Consider the following 25,124-nt stretch of genomic DNA (forward strand, 5'->3'; position numbering starts at 1 on the left):
GCCCCCCGTCCGGAATGTCACTCTGAGCCGTAAACGCCGTAGTGGCGTGTGCCACAACGGTACCAGCCGGCACACACACGCTTTCAGAAGTCGCATTTAACACCTGCAAAAACGGGCGCTGATCCGGACGGACAATGGTTTGCGCCCCCACCAGTGCCAATCCGCCCGTAACAGCGGCGGACGGCGACAGCAAAATTCCACAAGCACTCTGCCGACCCGGAACCGGCTTCCGGTATCGTAGGGGAATGAGCATCTGCGAGCCAGGTGGAATATCAACTGAAACTTCCGATAACGCCTGCACCTGGGCAACCGGAGCCGGTCGCCCCCAGGTGGACTGTAAAAACGCCAATTTGCGGCCCCCTGGCAGTTCAATGCAATTTTCATTGATTCTAATTAAAATGGGCATCTTAGCCAAAAAATCCGTGCCCAACAAGCAAGGAACTGCCAGGGACCTCGAAATTAACACAACGCCCGAGGCCGAGATCCCCCCGATAGAAATATTAGCGTCCACCTGTCCCACGATGCCCATACTACCCCCGTTCGCAGCGATGCAGGAAGCGTAAGCCGGCCTCACGGCCCCCGGTGGGATGTTCAAAAGATGGAATATGACATCCGAAATAATGGTCGCGGACGCCCCGGAATCCACCAAAATACGCACGTCCACCCCTTGGATCGACCCCGGTACAGTGGACGAACCTGTAGCGGCCGCGACAACCCGCCGAGCCAACTTACGCCACTGCGTTATCGAGCGACAAGGCGCAGATACTGGCCTCCCATATTTTAGAACATCCGCGTCGCACAACAACGGCGATGAGTGAGGTGTCAGGCCTTGCCGGGTGTCTGGTGCGCACCGACTTGCCTGTGCCGGAGGGTCTTTCTTTGGGACGTCCGCGATCGAGGCCTCCTGCTGGGGCGGCCCCGGAACCCGGGCCCAGCAGTCCCTGGCATAGTGGCCCCGACGGCCGCAGCGGAAACAGTCGACGTCGGGTCGGCGCGCAGCAGGCACCCCGTCCCGACGTGGCCGCGCCGGCGGCGGAGCCCGCGGCCCCGGCTCGCTTCGAGCCGGCCACGGAGTGGAGGCGGCCGACAGCTCCTTTGGGCCGGTCGCATCCGGCACGTACACGGCCTTTGTAGGGTCCCACCCTACGGCCCCCCCATCGACGACAGGACCGCCCGTCCACGCCGTGACTTGTTTCCAGCGGCGGAGATTGAACTGGGCGTCCAAACACTTAGCCGCGGTCCGGGACGTGAGTTTCTCGTGACCGCAAGCCGGCATAGGAATGCCCAGATCCCGGGATAACTCCAACATCTTCCCCAAGATGAGAGGTTCCAGCAGGTCAGGCTCCGTCTCCGGGTAAGCGGCCATCGCGAGTTCCAGCACGGCGCCCCTGTACGCTACAGGCGACTCCTCCGGTGCGCGTTGCCGCTGCACGAAGCGGCGATGGGCGTCATCCGGTGGCTCGTACGCGTCCGCCATTTCGTCGAACACTCCACGCAATGTTTTCTTCTTCGCAGCTTTTATAGAGCGAAAAAAACGAACAGACTCATCGTCAAGGAGAGTCGGAAGCACCTCCAGCGCCTCAGCGTCCGTCCACCTTGCCGTTCGTACCGCCGCCAAAAATCGACAAGCGAACGCACTCCAATCGCCCCCGATGGAGAACTCCTTAACAGTTGTAAGGTGACGACTGCGGCTCCTTGGCCTGCTTCCGTCCGTCACCGACTCTTCCGGCGGCAAGTTCAGCAAGGCGTCGCAACGCGGTGTCGCCAAGATGGCGGACGATCTTCGTGGCGGCCCCAAGATGGCGGCTTCCCGCCTTCCGTGGTGCGCCACGCCCAAGATGGCGTCTTCACGCCGCGTGGTCGATGGCGGCGCCATCGAAGACGACCCGGGCTCCTGCCGATCACCACCATCACCTTCCAACGCCGCCCTTGGCGTGACAAGGTCACACAACTCCGTGATGACGGTTTTTAGGGTCGCCAGTTGCTCCGCCATCCGGGTCCATCTTAAATCTTCGTCCTTCAACGCAGATGGGTCGGGCGCAGCGGCAACCTCCTCCACACCCGGGCCCTCACGGATCTCTCCCTCCGCCGAAGTGAAGCCGACCTCAGGAGGAAGATCGTCGTCGTCCGATGATGAAGCCGACGCTGGAGATGGGATATTCTTCTTCCTCAGTTGTTTCGCCATGCCGTTTCACTTCTGACTCCAGTGTAATAAAAAGGACTCGAACACTTCTTTCTGTCTTCGTGTCTTTATTCAGGTTCACGTCTTTACCCACACGGCACTCTGTTATAACTCCTGTATTTGTAGCCCCCGGCTATTCACTGCTATTATAGCTTCCTCACCCCTCTGACTCTCTGCTTCATCTACTGTAACCTCCTCCCTGCAGACTTGCTGCTACCCCTATGTGCAGACCCTCTGGCTGTCACTGTATGCAGACCCGCTGCCCACTCTCTCTGTGCAGCCCCGCTGCTGACTGCAGCCTCCTCGCTGCTTCGGGTCGGTCACCGCTGGCCAACGGTGCCGATCCTCGCTCCCCCCGTGTTCGTGGTGATCTCGCCACACCCCGCTTCGCCCTACGTGGCCTTCCTCTGTTCCTGGCTCCCAGTCACTCCCCCTGCTCTTCCGGTTCCCCTCCTTCTATACTCAACCCCTCTCCCCCCACGTGACCTAACTCCTCCCCCCCTGACGGCACCTCAGAAGGGCCGTTTACAACCGCATTACACCTGGTTAAACTAAATTAAGTAGACTCTCGATTACCCGCGTGCGGTTTATCCAATTTGCGTATTAACCATGGACATAAATTATAAACTCATGGATTTTCCCTTAAGCCTAAATTAATGATAAAAAAAATAGTTATACATTGTTATTCTTGGAAATGTTTGTTACAAGTCACGGGCTTAAACCGAACAAATATGTTCTCCGATTAATCCAAATCTACGTGATCGGGTCTGCAGTAAAGTATTTGCATTTCTTTACAACAATGGGCGGAGTTTGATTGATGTTGATTGGCGTGGCTCTGCTGCGATCCACTTCGTGGGCCGAGTCTTCTGCGCAGGAGCAGGAAAGTGTTTTAATCACTGAGGACGCGCATCGGTCGGTCGTTCGTATTCGTTCGTAATCGAAACAGCAACAATCCAAATCGTCAGTTGTGCTTCATTTTGAGTGATTTATCCGATCATTTATTTCGTGAGTTTTTATTTACGAAAGTGTGTGACTTAAACACAATTTATACCTATACTGTTTGCTTAGAGATCTGCGGAAAAGTATTTTTGCATTGTCCGCAATTTTTTATTATCCGCGGCTGTCCTCCCCGTCATTTGTGATTTGTTCACCTTTCTTGTACTTTGCACTGCTATCGTGTTTTTGTACTGTTTGTTGTTGTTGTAGTGTCCTTTCCCGCATCTACTGGACATCTGTGAAAAAGAGCTTCATAGCTCATAGGATTCATCCAGTACAAATACATATGTTGATTCTGATTCCTTCGAGCGGATACTCGAGCGCCCTGTACACTTGAGCTGAGTGTGGTGGGGGTGGTGCCAGTGATGGGGCCTCACCGCTGAGGCTGTAATGAAAAAATTCCACGGCAGCAGAGCGCCCAAGCCCATAATGAAGAAGATGATCCAGACGAGACGGAATCTGCGGGCACACGTTGCAGCACGACGTTTGCGAACGCACAGAGATGCTGGCGATGTTGCGTACAACTGGGGGATGCACCAGAACGATCGGGCGGTGACGCCGCGGTGGTCATCAGGAACGCAACCACCGCGTTGTAGGACAGACTCTGTGTCGCAGTGCCAGTGGCCGCAAAGCCTTATACTCCGTAAGGTAAACGAAGCTGTTGCCCAGTTTGGCGATGGACAACGGACTAGCAATTACAACACGTGCCAGTGTGAAACTATCATTTCGATGTTTTAAAGATCCATGTTTTTGTAGCAAGGTCACTTTAAAAAAACCCCATACACTGAATATACACGCCAACACCCAATAACAACTTAAAGTTTCTGTGTTGCTGTAGTTTTTTTAATTTAATGTGTTAGAGCATTTTAAATATTTCAACGTGTCTGAATATGTTTTTCTGAAGTCCGAAATATTTTATTATCTAGACTGCACACGCAACCCAAGTTTCTCTTGCAAAGGATAGTTGTTGTCTCAACGGGCTCCCGAGTGGCTTAAGGGATATGTGCACGTCTATTCTAAAAATATTCAATTGCTCTCATATTCATTGTTTGACATTTGATGTAAATCGCTTCGCTCTGAAAGGCGCGGTCGTTAAGGGACGCTTTGTCAAAAAATAACCATTATCATGTGCATATTTGTTTTTAAAAATACAGTACAATATCTTATCTGCTTTAAAGCTGAACGTATTGGGTTATTGGGCCAAAAGGTCCTCAAAACAAGCCGGTGCATGCGACTGTTGTGTTAAACGTGTCTTAGAGCATCACGGGACGTAACCAAGAACACTTTGTGCACATATATAAAAGACTGTACTCCCCCCCCCCCGTCAGCACCACCAGTCACTGGCAAAGTGCACTGTACGTGTGCGGGTTTCTTCCAGACTGCCAATGCAGTCACTGCATGCCCCCTTGTATTGCCACATTCTCAATTTATTGAAGTGTCACCATATACGTGGTATATAAAAAAGCAATGTCTTACCGCCTGAAAAACAGATAAATATTGAGATTTTGGCGAAAAGGCCACGAACGTATATATATATGTTGTATTCGGGTCGCAGTAGTGCAACCCAAATGCTGAGACTAGTATTGTGTTCTTAGCACTCATCTCTGAGCCATACTCATCTGCACAGGGGTAATGTGAAGATATATCCGGGTTGCTGATGGATCACACCTCGTTACAATGATTGGCTCTACCGGTCCTGGCCCATAGCCAATGAGGAAAGTCTAGGGGCGTGGCCCTGACGTAATGGGAAGGCGACATCTGTAAGTAGAGGATTGGATCTGCTGGCTTTAGCCACAGCCAATGGGGGGATGAGTCAGGGGTGCAGTCCTGGGAACGTACGATGGAGTCGAGAAAATTCCATAGAGGTTAACCAGGATTGGTGGAAAGGTACCACGTGACCCGGGTATTAAAAGGGGTGGAGACGGACAACACGTGGTCAGATCTGGAACGAACGGAGGGTAAGGCCACGCTGGAGCGGGGTCCAGGCTGCCACGTGGCCGCGCGCGTGTCTCTCTCTCCCTCTCACGTTGTCTGTCAGCAGCATGAAGGAGTAAGATAGGAGTGATGTGAACGAAAGACAAATAAAGACCGGATTCCAGAAGTCGCTTCCACGACCTTTATTACACAGGTATCAGTCTCCCATGTTATATATCTGGTATATAGGCCAGAGGTCAGAGCGCTGAGCCGGCATGACCGGAATAAATTGAAAACAAAAGCCGCCCAAAATGCTTTAGATCAGAGTCAATATATACACAACAGCTGCATTGCATGGCAGTGCAGCAGTGATTCAATAGCATTGTAATTTAAACGCCGAATTTAAAGAAACTGCCTTATTTTAACACGTAGGCTTTTGTGACCAGTATCATCCATTATACAGGTTTTTGGGGTTAGATCGCTTTAATATAAATGTGTCATTAAACCCGCCACCATCCGACAGCTAATTCGTAAGATTTGTCACGTAAACAACGGCAGAACTGATTCTTCGGCCGTTGCCGATCATTGCTACAACTCGGTGGGCTCTCATGAAATTGTCTTTTCCGAGACCAAGGTTCTCTGCAAACCTCCTGGCTACCATCAAAGGTTTGTACACGAAGCCATACAAATATACAAACACAGACATAATTTCAACCGTGATGATGGGTACAAACTTAGTAATCATTGGAAAGATGTTATTAACCACGCAAAAAAGACTTAATTACACTTTTTTGGACCATCTTATCTGACAGGCACTATTTTACTTTACTTTACCGAGTGTTTAACAGTAATCTCTTCATTGTTCAGCCATCATTGGTATAAACAATGGCATTTCCGTTCTTTTGTATCATGTGTATCAGGCCTCCCCCTCCCCCCTCTCTGTCCAATGCGTTGGCGTGTGCAGCAGTTTGTCTCTTGCGCACAATCGCTTCCACGCCGTCGCCCACCCTTCTGGCCCCGCCCCCCTCCCTCCCGATACGTTCCATTCATTGGCTACCACATTCTGATGAGCTCCCCCCCCTCTCCTCCCCCCTCAACTCGCTTTTAAGGGATTACATCTTGAATCATTGCCTCACTTGATGCAGCTAATCTGGCTGTGACGGTCCCACCTGATGACGGAGACTTGTGTTGCCTCCGAAACGTCGTGATCTTTATTTTATTTTATTTTTATTAATTTTGATGTTTTACCTACGTGACTTTACCGAAAAAACCTAAGAATACGTAAACAAAACGTAAACATAACTTGCCAATTCGTTACGAGCACAGCACACCAGTGTGTTGGAGAGCAAATCCACAACATCCAAAACATTTACAATCTTCTTTTGTTACCGATCTTGGGGGGCTTGGACGTTGGGCATGGCGTCGATCATCAGTGGCCAAGTGTCGTAGTCCTGGTGTTGCTGCATATACACAAACATATACACCAACGAATACACGTAAAAATATACCCCGTATCGCCTGAACAGCCTGTTGGGGCAAGTGGTATTAGCGAGCACCTATGAAGGCCGGCACAGCATGGCACGGACGGCACGGCACATGAGGGGGTTGGTGGCCAGCACCACGCCCGACTGCCTTTGTCTCCCGAGTGGCGATGATTTTACACACTGCACCAGATACTCATTTGATGCTGAGTCCACCTAGGGGAGGCCCAGGACCGGTTCAGATAATCGTCACTGGTGTTGGCCGTAAGTGGGAATCGAACTTGGGTTGCCGGGCTCATAGTGCAGCACGCTAACCGCTACACTACTGCTCCTTATTGCCACATATACACAAGAAAGGGATATAATTATATAAAATGTATTCAGATACAAAATTCTAATCTGGACGATAAGTGAAGCAAACAATTGTAAATCAGAAATCCATCATACTTCTGGGGTCGATAAAGTTTGTACAACTTTGATATAACTAAAAAGGTAGTTATTATAAAGTCGTACGAACCACTGGCATGTGAATGTAGATTTCCTTTACAGATTTAGGTTTGCCTCAAGGAGAAAACCATCCTGTGTCTATCATTTTAAGAATAAACAAAAACATCTCTCTCTTGCTGTTATGTCCAGAGAATTGAATTGCTAATCATACAGAAACCATGAATTCCTCCGCACCTCTCATTCCTTCCCCCGCACCTCCGATTAGCACGGTTGGCTATGTACGGTGCAATAGAAGTCCAACATTCATACAACATACAGTGAGGGGAAAAAGTATTTGATCCTCTGCTGATTTTGTACGTTTGCCCACTTACAAAGAAATGATCAGTCTATAATTTTAATGGTAGGTTTATTTGAACAGTGAGAGACAGCATAACAACAACAAAATCCAGAAAAACGCATGTCAAAATTTTTATAAATTGATTGGCATTTTAATGAGGGAAATAAGTATTTGACCCCCTCTCATAATGAGCCGAGATTAGGAGCACACTCTTAAAGGGAGTGCTCCTAATCTCAGCTTGTTACCTGTATAAAAGACACCTGTTCACAGAAGAAATCAATCAGATTCCAAACTCTCCACCATGGCCAAGACCAAAGAGCTCTCCAAGGATGTCAGGGACAAGATTGCAGACCTACACTAGGCTGGATTGGGCTATAAGACCATCGCCAAGCAGCTTGGTGAGAAGGTGACAACAGTTGGTGTGATTATTTGCAAATGGAAGAAACACAAAAAAACTGTCAATCTCCCTCGGCATGGGGTTCCATGCAAGATCTCACCTCGTGGAGTTGCAATGATCATGAGAACGGTGAAGAATCAGCCCAGAACTACACGGGAGGATCTTGTCAATGATCTCAAGGCAGCTGGGACCATAGTCACCAAGTAAACAGTTGGTAACACACTACACCGTGAAGGACTGAAATCCTGCAGCGCCCGCAAGGTCTCCCTGCTCAATAAAGCACATATACATCCCGTCTGAAGTTTGCCAATGAACATCTGAATGATTCAGAGGACAACTGGGTGAAAGTGTTGTGGTCAGATGAGACCAAAATGGAGCTCTTTGGCATCAACTCAACTCGCCGTGTTTGGAGGAGGAGGAATGCTGCCTATGACCCCAAGAACACCATCCCCACCGTCAAACATGGAGGTGGAAACATTATGCTTTGGGGGTGTTTTTCTGCTAAGGGGACAGGACAACTTCACCGCATCAAATGGACGATGGACGGGGCCATGTACCATCAAATCTTGGGTGAGGACCTCCTTCCCTCAGCCAGGGCATTGAAAATAGGTCGTGGATAGGTATTCCAGCATGACAATGACCCAAAACACACGGCCAAGGCAACAAAGGAGTGGCTCAAGAAGAAGCACATTAAGTTCCTGGAGTGGCCTAGCCAGTCTCCAGACCTTAATCCCATAGAAAATCTGTGGAGGGAGCTGAAGGTTCGAGTTGTCAAACGTCAGCCTCGAAACCTTAATGACTTGGAGAAGATCTGCAAAGAGGAGTGGGACAAAATCCCTCCTGAGATGTGTGCAAACCTGGTGGCCAACTACAAGAAACGTCTGACCTCTGTGATTGCCAACAAGGGATTTGCCACCAAGTAATAAGTCATGTGTTGCAGAGGGGTCATATACTTATTTCCCTCATTAAAATGCCAATCAATTTATAACATTTTTGACATGCGTTTTTCTGGATTTTGTTATTGTTATTCTGTCTCTCACTGTTCAAATAAACCTACCTTTAAAATTATAGACTGATAATGTTTTTGTCAGTGGGCAAACGTACAAAATCAGCAGGGGATCAAATACTAGTTTTCCCTCACTGTACATACAACATATATGGTGATGCGACAACTGTATTAGTATTACAATGAATGGCATATTCCTGTCACTATTGGTGTGGTCTTTATGTAACGATTGATTTAAATTGCAAGACAACAGCTGGCATTAGTCAATACCGTGGCCGTTATTAATAATTGACAATTGTTCGACATATTTAGAAATGCGCAATAAATTCACATTTACGAACGCATTCTGCGACGATGCAGAAAGAGGGTTTTTATTTTGGATGAGATTACTGGTCATGACGTGGAGACTTGGAGTGTAATATCATGAATTAGGTGGAAATGTTACAAATTAACATTACCGAAAACGTGTGGATAAACTGAAACGCGAGATTAAGTAGTTAAACGTGTTAGTTTTAATTACAATTTAATGCTCAATCAGAAAATAACTATTTCAGTAATTAGCACAAATGTTTAATGGTAAATGCAGTGCATTGTGGGAGCCACGTGAATTCTAGTACCATTATATCGACTTGTTTTAATGTCTTATTAGAGCAATGCAAATGCAGTCTCTGAAATGTTGCGATATTCGTACGCTGCGATAGACTCCATCAAATCTGGCACGCTCGCTACAAACAGAAACATCTGGCTTAGCGCGTCGACGCGCGTGGCTTGTTTAACAATAGATTTGCTAATGTGTCAAGACATTAACCTTTACTAAAAAGGTGCAAAGCATGCTCGTTGCTGGAGTGTAATACGTGTGCTAAAAATGCTTTAATTACAACAACGTGACGCCATTTCTAATGTTTCGCCAATTGTACCTTAACATTACCGCACTGGTGTTGGTCAAATCACCTCCTATTGAACCTCGATAAATCCTCGGCACCAGGCAGCGGCTCACCATGGCGTTGTTCCATGAAAAAAAAATCTACTCATCGCCGGCTCTCCAACGTCAGTCTCACAATTCCCTTTGAAAATCCTCGGTATCGCCTTGGACTCTACATTCTCTCACTCAATAATCACGTGCTCAACACAATAAATATGTGTTGGCAAATCGCCACGTCGGGGTCACATGGCACACCCACCCAATGTTGAGCAGGGCCACAGCAAACGCTCCGCGTTGTAGCAATGTCGGCACTCGACTTCATTATTGCATCGCCCACCCATAATCGGACATCAGAAGACGGAAAAAAACCACCTCGACAAACTAGAGCAGCTTGCACGTGGTGTACTCAGCATTAGTCACGACCACGTGGCTTCCATGGCTACACTAAAAACCCTGCACAGGCTTTAGCATAAAAACAATGATTCAGCACAAACTCAATATCCTGTGCCACAGAGGTATTTTTCAAGGTCTCCCCGCCTTAGACCTCCCAATGCCTCCGCAACCCTTCTCACCCCAACGACCATAGATAACCTACACATCCTATGAAATACATCTGACCACTTGCTCATTGTACCCAGGACCAGGGCTGTCTTGAGGAAGGCCAGCGTCTCGAGAAGCTGTGACTTCTTGTCTCGTTGTCTGTTAAAAATTCTAACAGATAGGTGAAATTCCTCCCCGTAGAGGGTATTCATTCTAGATTTGAAGCTTTCGTGACTGCAACGATTCATACTCTTAGTTTTACAATAATTGAGGACCTGGTCCAACATGGATTGAATTCGGATGTACCTGCGCTGGTTAGGCATTGCCTCACCAACAATTATTTTACCTGGAATGGCACCTTCTACAAACAGAATGAGGGTACCCCTATGGGCTCCCCCTTGTCGCCAGTGATAGCCAACATGTTCATGGAAAAGTTTGAATCAGACGCCATCCAGACATCCACCCTGCGTCCTTCCCTGTGGAAGAGGTATGTGGATGACACTTTCGTCATTTGGCCACATGGCCTTCCAGCATTGAATCACTTCTTGGACCACATCAATTCCAGACACCCATCCATCACGTTCACCATAGAAATGGAGAAAGATGGCAAACTGCCAATCTTAGATATTCTGTTTGAGAGGACATTCTGTCTACAGGAAAGCCACCCACACAAATTCCTACTTGAAACCGGATTCCCACCACCACCCATCTCAAAAGAATTATCTCATCAAAACGCTATACCACAGAGCTCATAGCATTTCTGACCAACACCACCTGGCCAGTGAGTGATTTTATTATTATTTTATTTTTATAAATTTTTATTTCAATGTTTTACCTATGTGACTTTACCGAAAAAATTAAGAGTATGAATCCTTGCAGTCACGACAGCTTCAAATCTAGAATTGGCAAAGGGTCTTACAATCTGGCTGGAATTCCCTCCTCTACTCTCCCGCCTTGTATATTCTGTCCCTTAAATGCTATCTATGCTGCTCTGATGCTTTATACATAAGCCATTGTTTTAAATTAAACAACACATCTCTTGTTTGCACTGTACCTTTGCACTTTTATAATGTGTTGCATATTTTATGTTATAGTTTTTTTAGTATGTATTAACTTGAATACTTTTACTGTTCAGTGCTTTGAGCGTGGGAAAGCGCTATATAAATAGAATGATTGTTATGGTCTGCTCCGTTGGATGGCGTACCCTCTTTCCCGCTGCTCCAGACATCGCGATCTGACTCGCTTACTGCTCTTCTTTAGCCATTCAGATCCCCTCTTTGCCTCCCCACACTCGAGTCAACACTCAAAAGCATCACCTGCTTTCCCTGTGACTAATATATGGCTCCGCCTTTTCTCCCTCCCAGGACAAGCCACGAATATCTGTGATTCATAATGTATGTTCCGGTAAGACCACGAACTGATCTTACCAAATGCGTGTTGTAAGGCCCTCCACCGCCTGACATAGCTAAACAAATACAAGTCACGCGTTTAACGACGCGCCTTATTATGGGGACCTCATTTGCCAGTAAAAATATGATAATTGGTTTTTTACCCTTCTATCTGGCAACAAAACTGACACCTTTTTGCAAGGAGTCATGTTTGCATAGACCGCAATACCTGCAGTCATAATACAAACAAAAGAACATAACTCTGATAATGTGCACTGTCCTTGAAGTTGATTGGTCCACACCCGAGACAGCTTTCCTTCGAGCCTAGTCTCATATGGGTTGGACCAGATGACGCCAAAAGGCGCACAACTCAAGGACAATGCACCATCAGAGTATGAGAGCTCGGGGCAAGCATCTACACTATGGGGACCTCATTTGCCAGTAAAAATATGATAATTGGTTTTTTACCCTTCTATCTGGCAACAAAACTGACACCTTTTTGCAAGGAGTCATGTTTGCATAGACCGCAATACCTGCAGTCATAATACAAACAAAAGAACATAACTCTGATAATGTGCACTGTCCTTGAAGTTGATTGGTCCACACCCGAGACAGCTTTCCTTCGAGCCTAGTCTCATATGGGTTGGACCAGATGACGCCAAAAGGCGCACAACTCAAGGACAATGCACCATCAGAGTATGAGAGCTCGGGGCAAGCATCTACACTATGGGGACCTCATTTGCCAGTAAAAATATGATAATTGGTTCTTTACCCTTCTATCTGGCAACAAAACTGACACCTTTTTGCAAGGAGTCATGTTTGCATAGACCGCAATACCTGCAGTCATAATACAAACAAAAGAACATAACTCTGATAATGTGCACTGTCCTTGAAGTTGATTGGTCCACACCCGAGACAGCTTTCCTTCGAGCCTAGTCTCATATGGGTTGGACCAGATGACGCCAAAAGGCGCACAACTCAAGGACAATGCACCATCAGAGTATGAGAGCTCGGGGCAAGCATCTACACTATGGGGACCTCATTTGCCAGTAAAAATATGATAATTGGTTCTTTACCCTTCTATCTGGCAACAAAACTGACACCTTTTTGCAAGGAGTCATGTTTGCATAGACCGCAATACCTGCAGTCATAATACAAACAAAAGAACATAACTCTGATAATGTGCACTGTCCTTGAAGTTGATTGGTCCACACCCGAGACAGCTTTCCTTCGAGCCTAGTCTCATATGGGTTGGACCAGATGACGCCAAAAGGCGCACCACTCAAGGACAATGCACCATCAGAGTATGAGAGCTCGGGGCAAGCATCTACACTATGGGGACCTCATTTGCCAGTAAAAATATGATAATTGGTTCTTTACCCTTCTATCTGGCAACAAAACTGACACCTTTTTGCAAGGAGTCATGTTTGCATAGACCGCAATACCTGCAGTCATAATACAAACAAAAGAACATAACTCTGATAATGTGCACTGTCCTTGAAGTTGATTGGTCCACACCCGAGACAGCTTTCCTTCGAGCCTAGTCTCATATGGGTTGGACCAGATGACGCCAAAAGGCGCACAACTCAAGGACAATGCACCATCAGAGTATGAGAGCTCGGGGCAAGCATCTACACTATGGGGACCTCATTTGCCAGTAAAAATATGATAATTGGTTCTTTACCCTTCTATCTGGCAACAAAACTGACACCTTTTTGCAAGGAGTCATGTTTGCATAGACCGCAATACCTGCAGTCATAATACAAACAAAAGAACATAACTCTGATAATGTGCACTGTCCTTGAAGTTGATTGGTCCACACCCGAGACAGCTTTCCTTCGAGCCTAGTCTCATATGGGTTGGACCAGATGACGCCAAAAGGCGCACAACTCAAGGACAATGCACCATCAGAGTATGAGAGCTCGGGGCAAGCATCTACACTATGGGGACCTCATTTGCCAGTAAAAATATGATAATTGGTTCTTTACCCTTCTATCTGGCAACAAAACTGACACCTTTTTGCAAGGAGTCATGTTTGCATAGACCGCAATACCTGCAGTCATAATACAAACAAAAGAACATAACTCTGATAATGTGCACTGTCCTTGAAGTTGATTGGTCCACACCCGAGACAGCTTTCCTTCGAGCCTAGTCTCATATGGGTTGGACCAGATGACGCCAAAAGGCGCACAACTCAAGGACAATGCACCATCAGAGTATGAGAGCTCGGGGCAAGCATCTACACTATGGGGACCTCATTTGCCAGTAAAAATATGATAATTGGTTCTTTACCCTTCTATCTGGCAACAAAACTGACACCTTTTTGCAAGGAGTCATGTTTGCATAGACCGCAATACCTGCAGTCATAATACAAACAAAAGAACATAACTCTGATAATGTGCACTGTCCTTGAAGTTGATTGGTCCACACCCGAGACAGCTTTCCTTCGAGCCTAGTCTCATATGGGTTGGACCAGATGACGCCAAAAGGCGCACAACTCAAGGACAATGCACCATCAGAGTATGAGAGCTCGGGGCAAGCATCTACACTATGGGGACCTCATTTGCCAGTAAAAATATGATAATTGGTTCTTTACCCTTCTATCTGGCAACAAAACTGACACCTTTTTGCAAGGAGTCATGTTTGCATAGACCGCAATACCTGCAGTCATAATACAAACAAAAGAACATAACTCTGATAATGTGCACTGTCCTTGAAGTTGATTGGTCCACACCCGAGACAGCTTTCCTTCGAGCCTAGTCTCATATGGGTTGGACCAGATGACGCCAAAAGGCGCACAACTCAAGGACAATGCACCATCAGAGTATGAGAGCTCGGGGCAAGCATCTACACTATGGGGACCTCATTTGCCAGTAAAAATATGATAATTGGTTCTTTACCCTTCTATCTGGCAACAAAACTGACACCTTTTTGCAAGGAGTCATGTTTGCATAGACCGCAATACCTGCAGTCATAATACAAACAAAAGAACATAACTCTGATAATGTGCACTGTCCTTGAAGTTGATTGGTCCACACCCGAGACAGCTTTCCTTCGAGCCTAGTCTCATATGGGTTGGACCAGATGACGCCAAAAGGCGCACAACTCAAGGACAATGCACCATCAGAGTATGAGAGCTCGGGGCAAGCATCTACACTATGGGGACCTCATTTGCCAGTAAAAATATGATAATTGGTTCTTTACCCTTCTATCTGGCAACAAAACTGACACCTTTTTGCAAGGAGTCATGTTTGCATAGACCGCAATACCTGCAGTCATAATACAAACAAAAGAACATAACTCTGATAATGTGCACTGTCCTTGAAGTTGATTGGTCCACACCCGAGACAGCTTTCCTTCGAGCCTAGTCTCATATGGGTTGGACCAGATGACGCCAAAAGGCGCACAACTCAAGGACAATGCACCATCAGAGTATGAGAGCTCGGGGCAAGCATCTACACTATGGGGACCTCATTTGCCAGTAAAAATATGATAATTGGTTCTTTACCCTTCTATCTGGCAACAAAACTGACACCTTTTTGCAAGGAGTCATGTTTGCATAGACCGCAATACCTGCAGTCATAATACAAACAAAAGAACATAACTCTGATAATGTGCACTGTCCTTGAAGTTGATTGGTCCACACCCGAGACAGCTTTCCTTCGAGCCTAGTCTCATATGGGTTGGACCAGATGACGCCAAAAGGCGCACAACTCAAGGACAATGCACCATCAGAGTATGAGAGCTCGGGGCAAGCATCTACACTATGGGGACCTCATTTGCCAGTAAAAATATGATAATTGGTTCTTTACCCTTCTATCTGGCAACAAAACTGACACCTTTTTGCAAGGAGTCATGTTTGCATAGACCGCAATACCTGCAGTCATAATACAAACAAAAGAACATAACTCTGATAATGTGCACTGTCCTTGAAGTTGATTGGTCCACACCCGAGACAGCTTTCCTTCGAGCCTAGTCTCATATGGGTTGGACCAGATGACGCCAAAAGGCGCACAACTCAAGGACAATGCACCATCAGAGTATGAGAGCTCGGGGCAAGCATCTACACTATGGGGACCTCATTTGCCAGTAAAAATATGATAATTGGTTCTTTACCCTTCTATCTGGCAACAAAACTGACACCTTTTTGCAAGGAGTCATGTTTGCATAGACCGCAATACCTGCAGTCATAATACAAACAAAAGAACATAACTCTGATAATGTGCACTGTCCTTGAAGTTGATTGGTCCACACCCGAGACAGCTTTCCTTCGAGCCTAGTCTCATATGGGTTGGACCAGATGACGCCAAAAGGCGCACAACTCAAGGACAATGCACCATCAGAGTATGAGAGCTCGGGGCAAGCATCTACACTATGGGGACCTCATTTGCCAGTAAAAATATGATAATTGGTTCTTTACCCTTCTATCTGGCAACAAAACTGACACCTTTTTGCAAGGAGTCATGTTTGCATAGACCGCAATACCTGCAGTCATAATACAAACAAAAGAACATAACTCTGATAATGTGCACTGTCCTTGAAGTTGATTGGTCCACACCCGAGACAGCTTTCCTTCGAGCCTAGTCTCATATGGGTTGGACCAGATGACGCCAAAAGGCGCACAACTCAAGGACAATGCACCATCAGAGTATGAGAGCTCGGGGCAAGCATCTACACTATGGGGACCTCATTTGCCAGTAAAAATATGATAATTGGTTCTTTACCCTTCTATCTGGCAACAAAACTGACACCTTTTTGCAAGGAGTCATGTTTGCATAGACCGCAATACCTGCAGTCATAATACAAACAAAAGAACATAACTCTGATAATGTGCACTGTCCTTGAAGTTGATTGGTCCACACCCGAGACAGCTTTCCTTCGAGCCTAGTCTCATATGGGTTGGACCAGATGACGCCAAAAGGCGCACAACTCAAGGACAATGCACCATCAGAGTATGAGAGCTCGGGGCAAGCATCTACACTATGGGGACCTCATTTGCCAGTAAAAATATGATAATTGGTTCTTTACCCTTCTATCTGGCAACAAAACTGACACCTTTTTGCAAGGAGTCATGTTTGCATAGACCGCAATACCTGCAGTCATAATACAAACAAAAGAACATAACTCTGATAAACCCATATGAGACTAGGCTCGAAGGAAAGCTGTCTCGGGTGTGGACCAATCAACTTCAAGGACAGTGCACATTATCAGAGTTATGTTCTTTTGTTTGTATTATGACTGCAGGTATTGCGGTCTATGCAAACATGACTCCTTGCAAAAAGGTGTCAGTTTTGTTGCCAGATAGAAGGGTAAAGAACCAATTATCATATTTTTACTGGCAAATGAGGTCCCCATAGTGTAGATGCTTGCCCCGAGCTCTCATACTCTGATGGTGCATTGTCCTTGAGTTGTGCGCCTTTTGGCGTCATCTGGTCCAACCCATATGAGACTAGGCTCGAAGGAAAGCTGTCTCGGGTGTGGACCAATCAACTTCAAGGACAGTGCACATTATCAGAGTTATGTTCTTTTGTTTGTATTATGACTGCAGGTATTGCGGTCTATGCAAACATGACTCCTTGCAAAAAGGTGTCAGTTTTGTTGCCAGATAGAAGGGTAAAGAACCAATTATCATATTTTTACTGGCAAATGAGGTCCCCATAGTGTAGATGCTTGCCCCGAGCTCTCATACTCTGATGGTGCATTGTCCTTGAGTTGTGCGCCTTTTGGCGTCATCTGGTCCAACCCATATGAGACTAGGCTCGAAGGAAAGCTGTCTCGGGTGTGGACCAATCAACTTCAAGGACAGTGCACATTATCAGAGTTATGTTCTTTTGTTTGTATTATGACTGCAGGTATTGCGGTCTATGCAAACATGACTCCTTGCAAAAAGGTGTCAGTTTTGTTGCCAGATAGAAGGGTAAAGAACCAATTATCATATTTTTACTGGCAAATGAGGTCCCCATAGTGTAGATGCTTGCCCGAGCTCTCATACTCTGATGGTGCATTGTCCTTGAGTTGTGCGCCTTTTGGCGTCATCTGGTCCAACCCATATGAGACTAGGCTCGAAGGAAAGCTGTCTCGGGTGTGGACCAATCAACTTCAAGGACAGTGCACATTATCAGAGTTATGTTCTTTTGTTTGTATTATGACTGCAGGTATTGCGGTCTATGCAAACATGACTCCTTGCAAAAAGGTGTCAGTTTTGTTGCCAGATAGAAGGGTAAAGAACCAATTATCATATTTTTACTGGCAAATGAGGTCCCCATAGTGTAGATGCTTGCCCCGAGCTCTCATACTCTGATGGTGCATTGTCCTTGAGTTGTGCGCCTTTTGGCGTCATCTGGTCCAACCCATATGAGACTAGGCTCGAAGGAAAGCTGTCTCGGGTGTGGACCAATCAACTTCAAGGACAGTGCACATTATCAGAGTTATGTTCTTTTGTTTGTATTATGACTGCAGGTATTGCGGTCTATGCAAACATGACTCCTTGCAAAAAGGTGTCAGTTTTGTTGCCAGATAGAAGGGTAAAGAACCAATTATCATATTTTTACTGGCAAATGAGGTCCCCATAGTGTAGATGCTTGCCCCGAGCTCTCATACTCTGATGGTGCATTGTCCTTGAGTTGTGCGCCTTTTGGCGTCATCTGGTCCAACCCATATGAGACTAGGCTCGAAGGAAAGCTGTCTCGGGTGTGGACCAATCAACTTCAAGGACAGTGCACATTATCAGAGTTATGTTCTTTTGTTTGTATTATGACTGCAGGTATTGCGGTCTATGCAAACATGACTCCTTGCAAAAAGGTGTCAGTTTTGTTGCCAGATAGAAGGGTAAAGAACCAATTATCATATTTTTACTGGCAAATGAGGTCCCCATAGTGTAGATGCTTGCCCCGAGCTCTCATACTCTGATGGTGCATTGTCCTTGAGTTGTGCGCCTTTTGGCGTCATCTGGTCCAACCCATATGAGACTAGGCTCGAAGGAAAGCTGTCTCGGGTGTGGACCAATCAACTTCAAGGACAGTGCACATTATCAGAGTTATGTTCTTTTGTTTGTATTATGACTGCAGGTATTGCGGTCTATGCAAACATGACTCCTTGCAAAAAGGTGTCAGTTTTGTTGCCAGATAGAAGGGTAAAGAACCAATTATCATATTTTTACTGGCAAATGAGGTCCCCATAGTGTAGATGCTTGCCCCGAGCTCTCATACTCTGATGGTGCATTGTCCTTGAGTTGTGCGCCTTTTGGCGTCATCTGGTCCAACCCATATGAGACTAGGCTCGAAGGAAAGCTGTCTCGGGTGTGGACCAATCAACTTCAAGGACAGTGCACATTATCAGAGTTATGTTCTTTTGTTTGTATTATGACTGCAGGTATTGCGGTCTATGCAAACATGACTCCTTGCAAAAAGGTGTCAGTTTTGTTGCCAGATAGAAGGGTTAAGAACCAATTATCATATTTTTACTGGCAAATGAGGTCCCCATAGTGTAGATGCTTGCCCCGAGCTCTCATACTCTGATGGTGCATTGTCCTTGAGTTGTGCGCCTTTTGGCGTCATCTGGTCCAACCCATATGAGACTAGGCTCGAAGGAAAGCTGTCTCGGGTGTGGACCAATCAACTTCAAGGACAGTGCACATTATCAGAGTTATGTTCTTGTGTTTGTATTATGACTGCAGGTATTGCGGTCTATGCAAACATGACTCCTTGCAAAAAGGTGTCAGTTTTGTTGCCAGATAGAAGGGTAAAGAACCAATTATCATATTTTTACTGGCAAATGAGGTCCCCATAGTGTAGATGCTTGCCCCGAGCTCTCATACTCTGATGGTGCATTGTCCTTGAGTTGTGCGCCTTTTGGCGTCATCTGGTCCAACCCATATGAGACTAGGCTCGAAGGAAAGCTGTCTCGGGTGTGGACCAATCAACTTCAAGGACAGTGCACATTATCAGAGTTATGTTCTTTTGTTTGTATTATGACTGCAGGTATTGCGGTCTATGCAAACATGACTCCTTGCAAAAAGGTGTCAGTTTTGTTGCCAGATAGAAGGGTAAAGAACCAATTATCATATTTTTACTGGCAAATGAGGTCCCCATAGTGTAGATGCTTGCCCCGAGCTCTCATACTCTGATGGTGCATTGTCCTTGAGTTGTGCGCCTTTTGGCGTCATCTGGTCCAACCCATATGAGACTAGGCTCGAAGGAAAGCTGTCTCGGGTGTGGACCAATCAACTTCAAGGACAGTGCACATTATCAGAGTTATGTTCTTTTGTTTGTATTATGACTGCAGGTATTGCGGTCTATGCAAACATGACTCCTTGCGAAAAGGTGTCAGTTTTGTTGCCAGATAGAAGGGTAAAGAACCAATTATCATATTTTTACTAGCAAATGAGGTCCCCATAGTGTAGATGCTTGCCCCGAGCTCTCATACTCTGATGGTGCATTGTCCTTGAGTTGTGCGCCTTTTGGCGTCATCTGGTCCAACCCATATGAGACTAGGCTCGAAGGAAAGCTGTCTCGGGTGTGGACCAATCAACTTCAAGGACAGTGCACATTATCAGAGTTATGTTCTTTTGTTTGTATTATGACTGCAGGTATTGCGGTTTATGCAAACATGACTCCTTGCAAAAAGGTGTCAGTTTTGTTGCCAGATAGAAGGGTAAAGAACCAATTATCATATTTTTACTGGCAAATGAGGTCCCCATAGTGTAGATGCTTGCCCCGAGCTCTCATACTCTGATGGTGCATTGTCCTTGAGTTGTGCGCCTTTTGGCGTCATCTGGTCCAACCCATATGAGACTAGGCTCGAAGGAAAGCTGTCTCGGGTGTGGACCAATCAACTTCAAGGACAGTGCACATTATCAGAGTTATGTTCTTTTGTTTGTATTATGACTGCAGGTATTGCGGTCTATGCAAACATGACTCCTTGCAAAAAGGTGTCAGTTTTGTTGCCAGATAGAAGGGTAAAGAACCAATTATCATATTTTTACTGGCAAATGAGGTCCCCATAGTGTAGATGCTTGCCCCGAGCTCTCATACTCTGATGGTGCATTGTCCTTGAGTTGTGCGCCTTTTGGCGTCATCTGGTCCAACCCATATGAGACTAGGCTCGAAGGAAAGCTGTCTCGGGTGTGGACCAATCAACTTCAAGGACAGTGCACATTATCAGAGTTATGTTCTTTTGTTTGTATTATGACTGCAGGTATTGCGGTCTATGCAAACATGACTCCTTGCAAAAAGGTGTCAGTTTTGTTGCCAGATAGAAGGGTAAAGAACCAATTATCATATTTTTACTGGCAAATGAGGTCCCCATAGTGTAGATGCTTGCCCCGAGCTCTCATACTCTGATGGTGCATTGTCCTTGAGTTGTGTGCCTTTTGGCGTCATCTGGTCCAACCCATATGAGACTAGGCTCGAAGGAAAGCTGTCTCGGGTGTGGACCAATCAACTTCAAGGACAGTGCACATTATCAGAGTTATGTTCTTTTGTTTGTATTATGACTGCAGGTATTGCGGTCTATGCAAACATGACTCCTTGCAAAAAGGTGTCAGTTTTGTTGCCAGATAGAAGGGTAAAGAACCAATTATCATATTTTTACTGGCAAATGAGGTCCCCATAGTATAGATGCTTGCCCCGAGCTCTCATACTCTGATGGTGCATTGTCCTTGAGTTGTGCGCCTTTTGGCGTCATCTGGTCCAACCCATATGAGACTAGGCTCGAAGGAAAGCTGTCTCGGGTGTGGACCAATCAACTTCAAGGACAGTGCACATTATCAGAGTTATGTTCTTTTGTTTGTATTATGACTGCAGGTATTGCGGTCTATGCAAACATGACTCCTTGCAAAAAGGTGTCAGTTTTGTTGCCAGATAGAAGGGTAAAGAACCAATTATCATATTTTTACTGGCAAATGAGGTCCCCATAGTGTAGATGCTTGCCCCGAGCTCTCATACTCTGATGGTGCATTGTCCTTGAGTTGTGCGCCTTTTGGCGTCATCTGGTCCAACCCATATGAGACTAGGCTCGAAGGAAAGCTGTCTCGGGTGTGGACCAATCAACTTCAAGGACAGTGCACATTATCAGAGTTATGTTCTTTTGTTTGTATCATGACTGCAGGTATTGCGGTCTATGCAAACATGACTCCTTGCAAAAAGGTGTCAGTTTTGTTGCCAGATAGAAGGGTAAAGAACCAATTATCATATTTTTACTGGCAAATGAGGTCCCCATAGTGTAGATGCTTGCCCCGAGCTCTCATACTCTGATGGTGCATTGTCCTTGAGTTGTGCGCCTTTTGGCGTCATCTGGTCCAACCCATATGAGACTAGGCTCGAAGGAAAGCTGTCTCGGGTGTGGACCAATCAACTTCAAGGACAGTGCACATTATCAGAGTTATGTTCTTTTGTTTGTATTATGACTGCAGGTATTGCGGTCTATGCAAACATGACTCCTTGCAAAAAGGTGTCAGTTTTGTTGCCAGATAGAAGGGTAAAGAACCAATTATCATATTTTTACTGGCAAATGAGGTCCCCATAGTGTAGATGCTTGCCCCGAGCTCTCATACTCTGATGGTGCATTGTCCTTGAGTTGTGCGCCTTTTGGCGTCATCTGGTCCAACCCATATGAGACTAGGCTCGAAGGAAAGCTGTCTCGGGTGTGGACCAATCAACTTCAAGGACAGTGCACATTATCAGAGTTATGTTCTTTTGTTTGTATTATGACTGCAGGTATTGCGGTCTATGCAAACATGACTCCTTGCAAAAAGGTGTCAGTTTTGTTGCCAGATAGAAGGGTAAAGAACCGACGCGCCTTATCTTCTTGTAATAGGGTAAATCACCTTGTCTTCTTGCACCATGCATATATATCAGATATGTATATGTTTTTAATACACATATGATATAGTCTCGGATTAAATTAACCAACATATATGCAACATGAGCCACATCAAAGATTAAACTCCAGGTTAAAAAGTTGACAAAATTAACAAACTACATTGATTTCGTGATGGAGACAACGGCGTGTTTTTTTGTACGAAAACGCAAGGGCTGAGACGAACATTCGATATCTGTCCCAAAATGTCACGTGCGATAAATTTGACGTGCTGGTCTTATTCGTTTATATATTCTGGTGTAAAGAAGCTTAATATCCGTGGCCGCAGCGCCATACTTACTCTTATCGACGCAGAACTCTCCGTGCAGGACGCTACGTCTGGTTCAACACTCGGCACTGGGGTCATAAGAGTGGGTGATCAATTTATATGTAGCCGCTATATATTTAAATATTTCATTCTTCGTGCCTGCTTGTGTGACGACATGGGTTGTCCACACTCACAGGTGATCTCTCATCATTTTTTTTTAGTAAAGCAAACCCTCTTGGGGTGGAACATCCCCAAGTGATCCCCGCTCACTGGCATGTAATTGTAATTATGGAATCTGGTTTTGATTTATAGCGTCAAGTATAGCTACTGCTGCTGCTCACGTTTAGATGCACGCATTCCCTCTACGTGCATGACGAGACGCTTTCTTAACCGAACGATCAGTCACACCTACGGTATCTCGTCCACGCTTGACAAATACGCTCATTGAATAAATCACTCTGTCCAACGGGCACACGCATCCAACACTTAGCTGCGTCACTTCGAGACAAGGAGAGTGGCGTTTCTATAAAACAATGCAATGTCAATGGAAAACTAAGTGGGGTTATGAGGTGGTGGGGCAGAGGGTGTATGGTGAGGGAGTTAGAGGTAGGAGAGGGGCAGATTGTGGAAAGACAGCATTTAGAAAAGTTAGAATGCCCTTACTATACAATACACTTGTTTCCGAGAGCTTCACTTGTATTAAAAATAATTATCAATTCACCGTCTGTTGCTGAATCGTGCATGGGACTTTTCAGAATGAGCATCTCTCGTGCGAAGGAAAAGAGGTACCATTAGGACAGTTGCCATACTTGCATTTTTAAAAATTTATCATTGTCACCAGCCACGATCAATCCACTGCTGGATGAAAGCTTCCCCAAGCCACCGCCATATCTGTAATTCACAACATATCTCCATGCTGTCCACCCCTCACTTTGCTGCCGACGTAAACAATGCATGCTACTGTTTTTGAGCCCACCATAGAGCATGTCTGATCCCGCCATTGTGAGCTGTTTCCTAGGCTGGCGCATTCCTCCGCATTTTTTTATTACGTCCCTCCGACAGACATTATGCAGAACCCAACTTTGCAACCTTCGTTAATTTAAACCTGATTTGGCGCTTTCGTGACTGCAAGAATTGATTACCCTTTGGTTCTTTCGGTAAAGTCACGTAGAAAGAGAAAATAATGAATTAAATAATTGCATACGACGTTTCGATTGCAACACAAGCAATCATCATCAGGTACAAGTGGAAGAGAAAACAAACCTAATAAACTTAGAAATATAATGCAATACAACACAGATAGTCGGCTAACATAACAGTCAACACCCTACCTGGTTGATTACGTTCTCCAAAGATTGCTAAATTTAGCAATCTTGTGTTGACTGTTATGTTAGCCGACTATCTGTGTTGTATTGCATTATATTTCTAAGTTTACTAGGGTTGTTTTCTCCCTCATTATTTCCCTACAATTCATTCCCTTTTGAACTTCCCAAATGATTTCCAGCAGAAATTCCGAGGTGGTTGACGACTTAAAAAGTAGGTTTTCATTTCCAAAATTATGATTGATTTTTTTAGGCCCCGGATATTTTCCTTATTCTATTTTTGTGTGAGGCAATGTGCATGGGGCAGGTGTGGATCTCCCAATCATATTCCGTCCACCCACACGGTTTTCCCGGCACTCACCCTGGACGAAATACGGAGACCAAGCTCAGCTGCATAAAATTTTTTTTTAATAATACAAAAAAAAACCTTCACATTTGGCGAGTGTTCATGAAGAGTTCTTAAAACTATATATTTTTTATTTTACCGGGAAAGGCCCACTGAGCTATACAGTTCTTTTTGAGAAGCGACCTGTCCACAAATGATAGCTCAACGTAGTGGACATTTATAGAAGCCAAATACTTTAAACGCATGTTGTTGATTCTAAATGGGGAGGCAAAAACCGGTTAGGACCCGAAGAAAAATCCACGCGTTCACGGGAAGAGAGATACACCGCAAACTCCAAATATACAGCAGGCATAGTCAAGGGGTCGGGGTAGAACCCACGACCTCCTGCGTACCAGGTGACGAAGTGCACCCTAGGGAACAGCGTAAAGAGACAACAAAACCACTGAGCACAACACACCCGCAGTCATATGCACCTGCCAGGACCGTACTAAGAGATCCAGGCAATGGTGACGCCTTGCTCTGGAGAAGAGCACAGCACAAGACAGAACAGGCACGGGGCAACAGGTAGCGGCTCACGCAGAACAAACTCCGAGTGCGCAATCTCATCTGATTAGATTTAAAGAACACAAATTGTTCAAGGTGCTTAAGATAGTTTAACAAACAACAATTTAGATTGTAGGGGCGTGCATTGGGCTGAGGAATGGGGGACAATGGTCGAGGC

At 45.7% G+C, this 25,124-nt stretch overlaps 2 protein-coding genes across 2 annotated transcripts in view; both read right to left on the reverse strand.

Annotated features, from left to right (window-relative positions):
* LOC133361686 (equilibrative nucleoside transporter 1-like) overlaps window positions 1-6,547 on the reverse strand; it is a 37,104-nt gene extending 30,557 nt beyond the window's left edge. Inside the window, exons 1-2 of the mRNA XM_061580677.1 lie at window positions 6,482-6,547; window positions 3,556-3,637 (exon numbers count right to left, since the gene is read on the reverse strand). Coding sequence (XP_061436661.1) covers window positions 3,556-3,637; window positions 6,482-6,522 — 123 coding nt within the window. The 5' untranslated portion in view covers window positions 6,523-6,547. The remainder of the gene's footprint in view (window positions 1-3,555; window positions 3,638-6,481) is intronic.
* Window positions 1-25,124, reverse strand: part of LOC133359663 (protein S100-A1-like) — a 450,535-nt gene that overhangs the window by 371,807 nt on the left and 53,604 nt on the right. The window lies entirely within an intron of this gene.

This window comes from Lethenteron reissneri, chromosome 8 (genome assembly GCF_015708825.2).
Source record: "Lethenteron reissneri isolate LAM-NWPU_2019-01 chromosome 8, ASM1570882v1, whole genome shotgun sequence".
In the NCBI taxonomy this organism is placed as follows: domain Eukaryota; kingdom Metazoa; phylum Chordata; class Hyperoartia; order Petromyzontiformes; family Petromyzontidae; genus Lethenteron; species Lethenteron reissneri.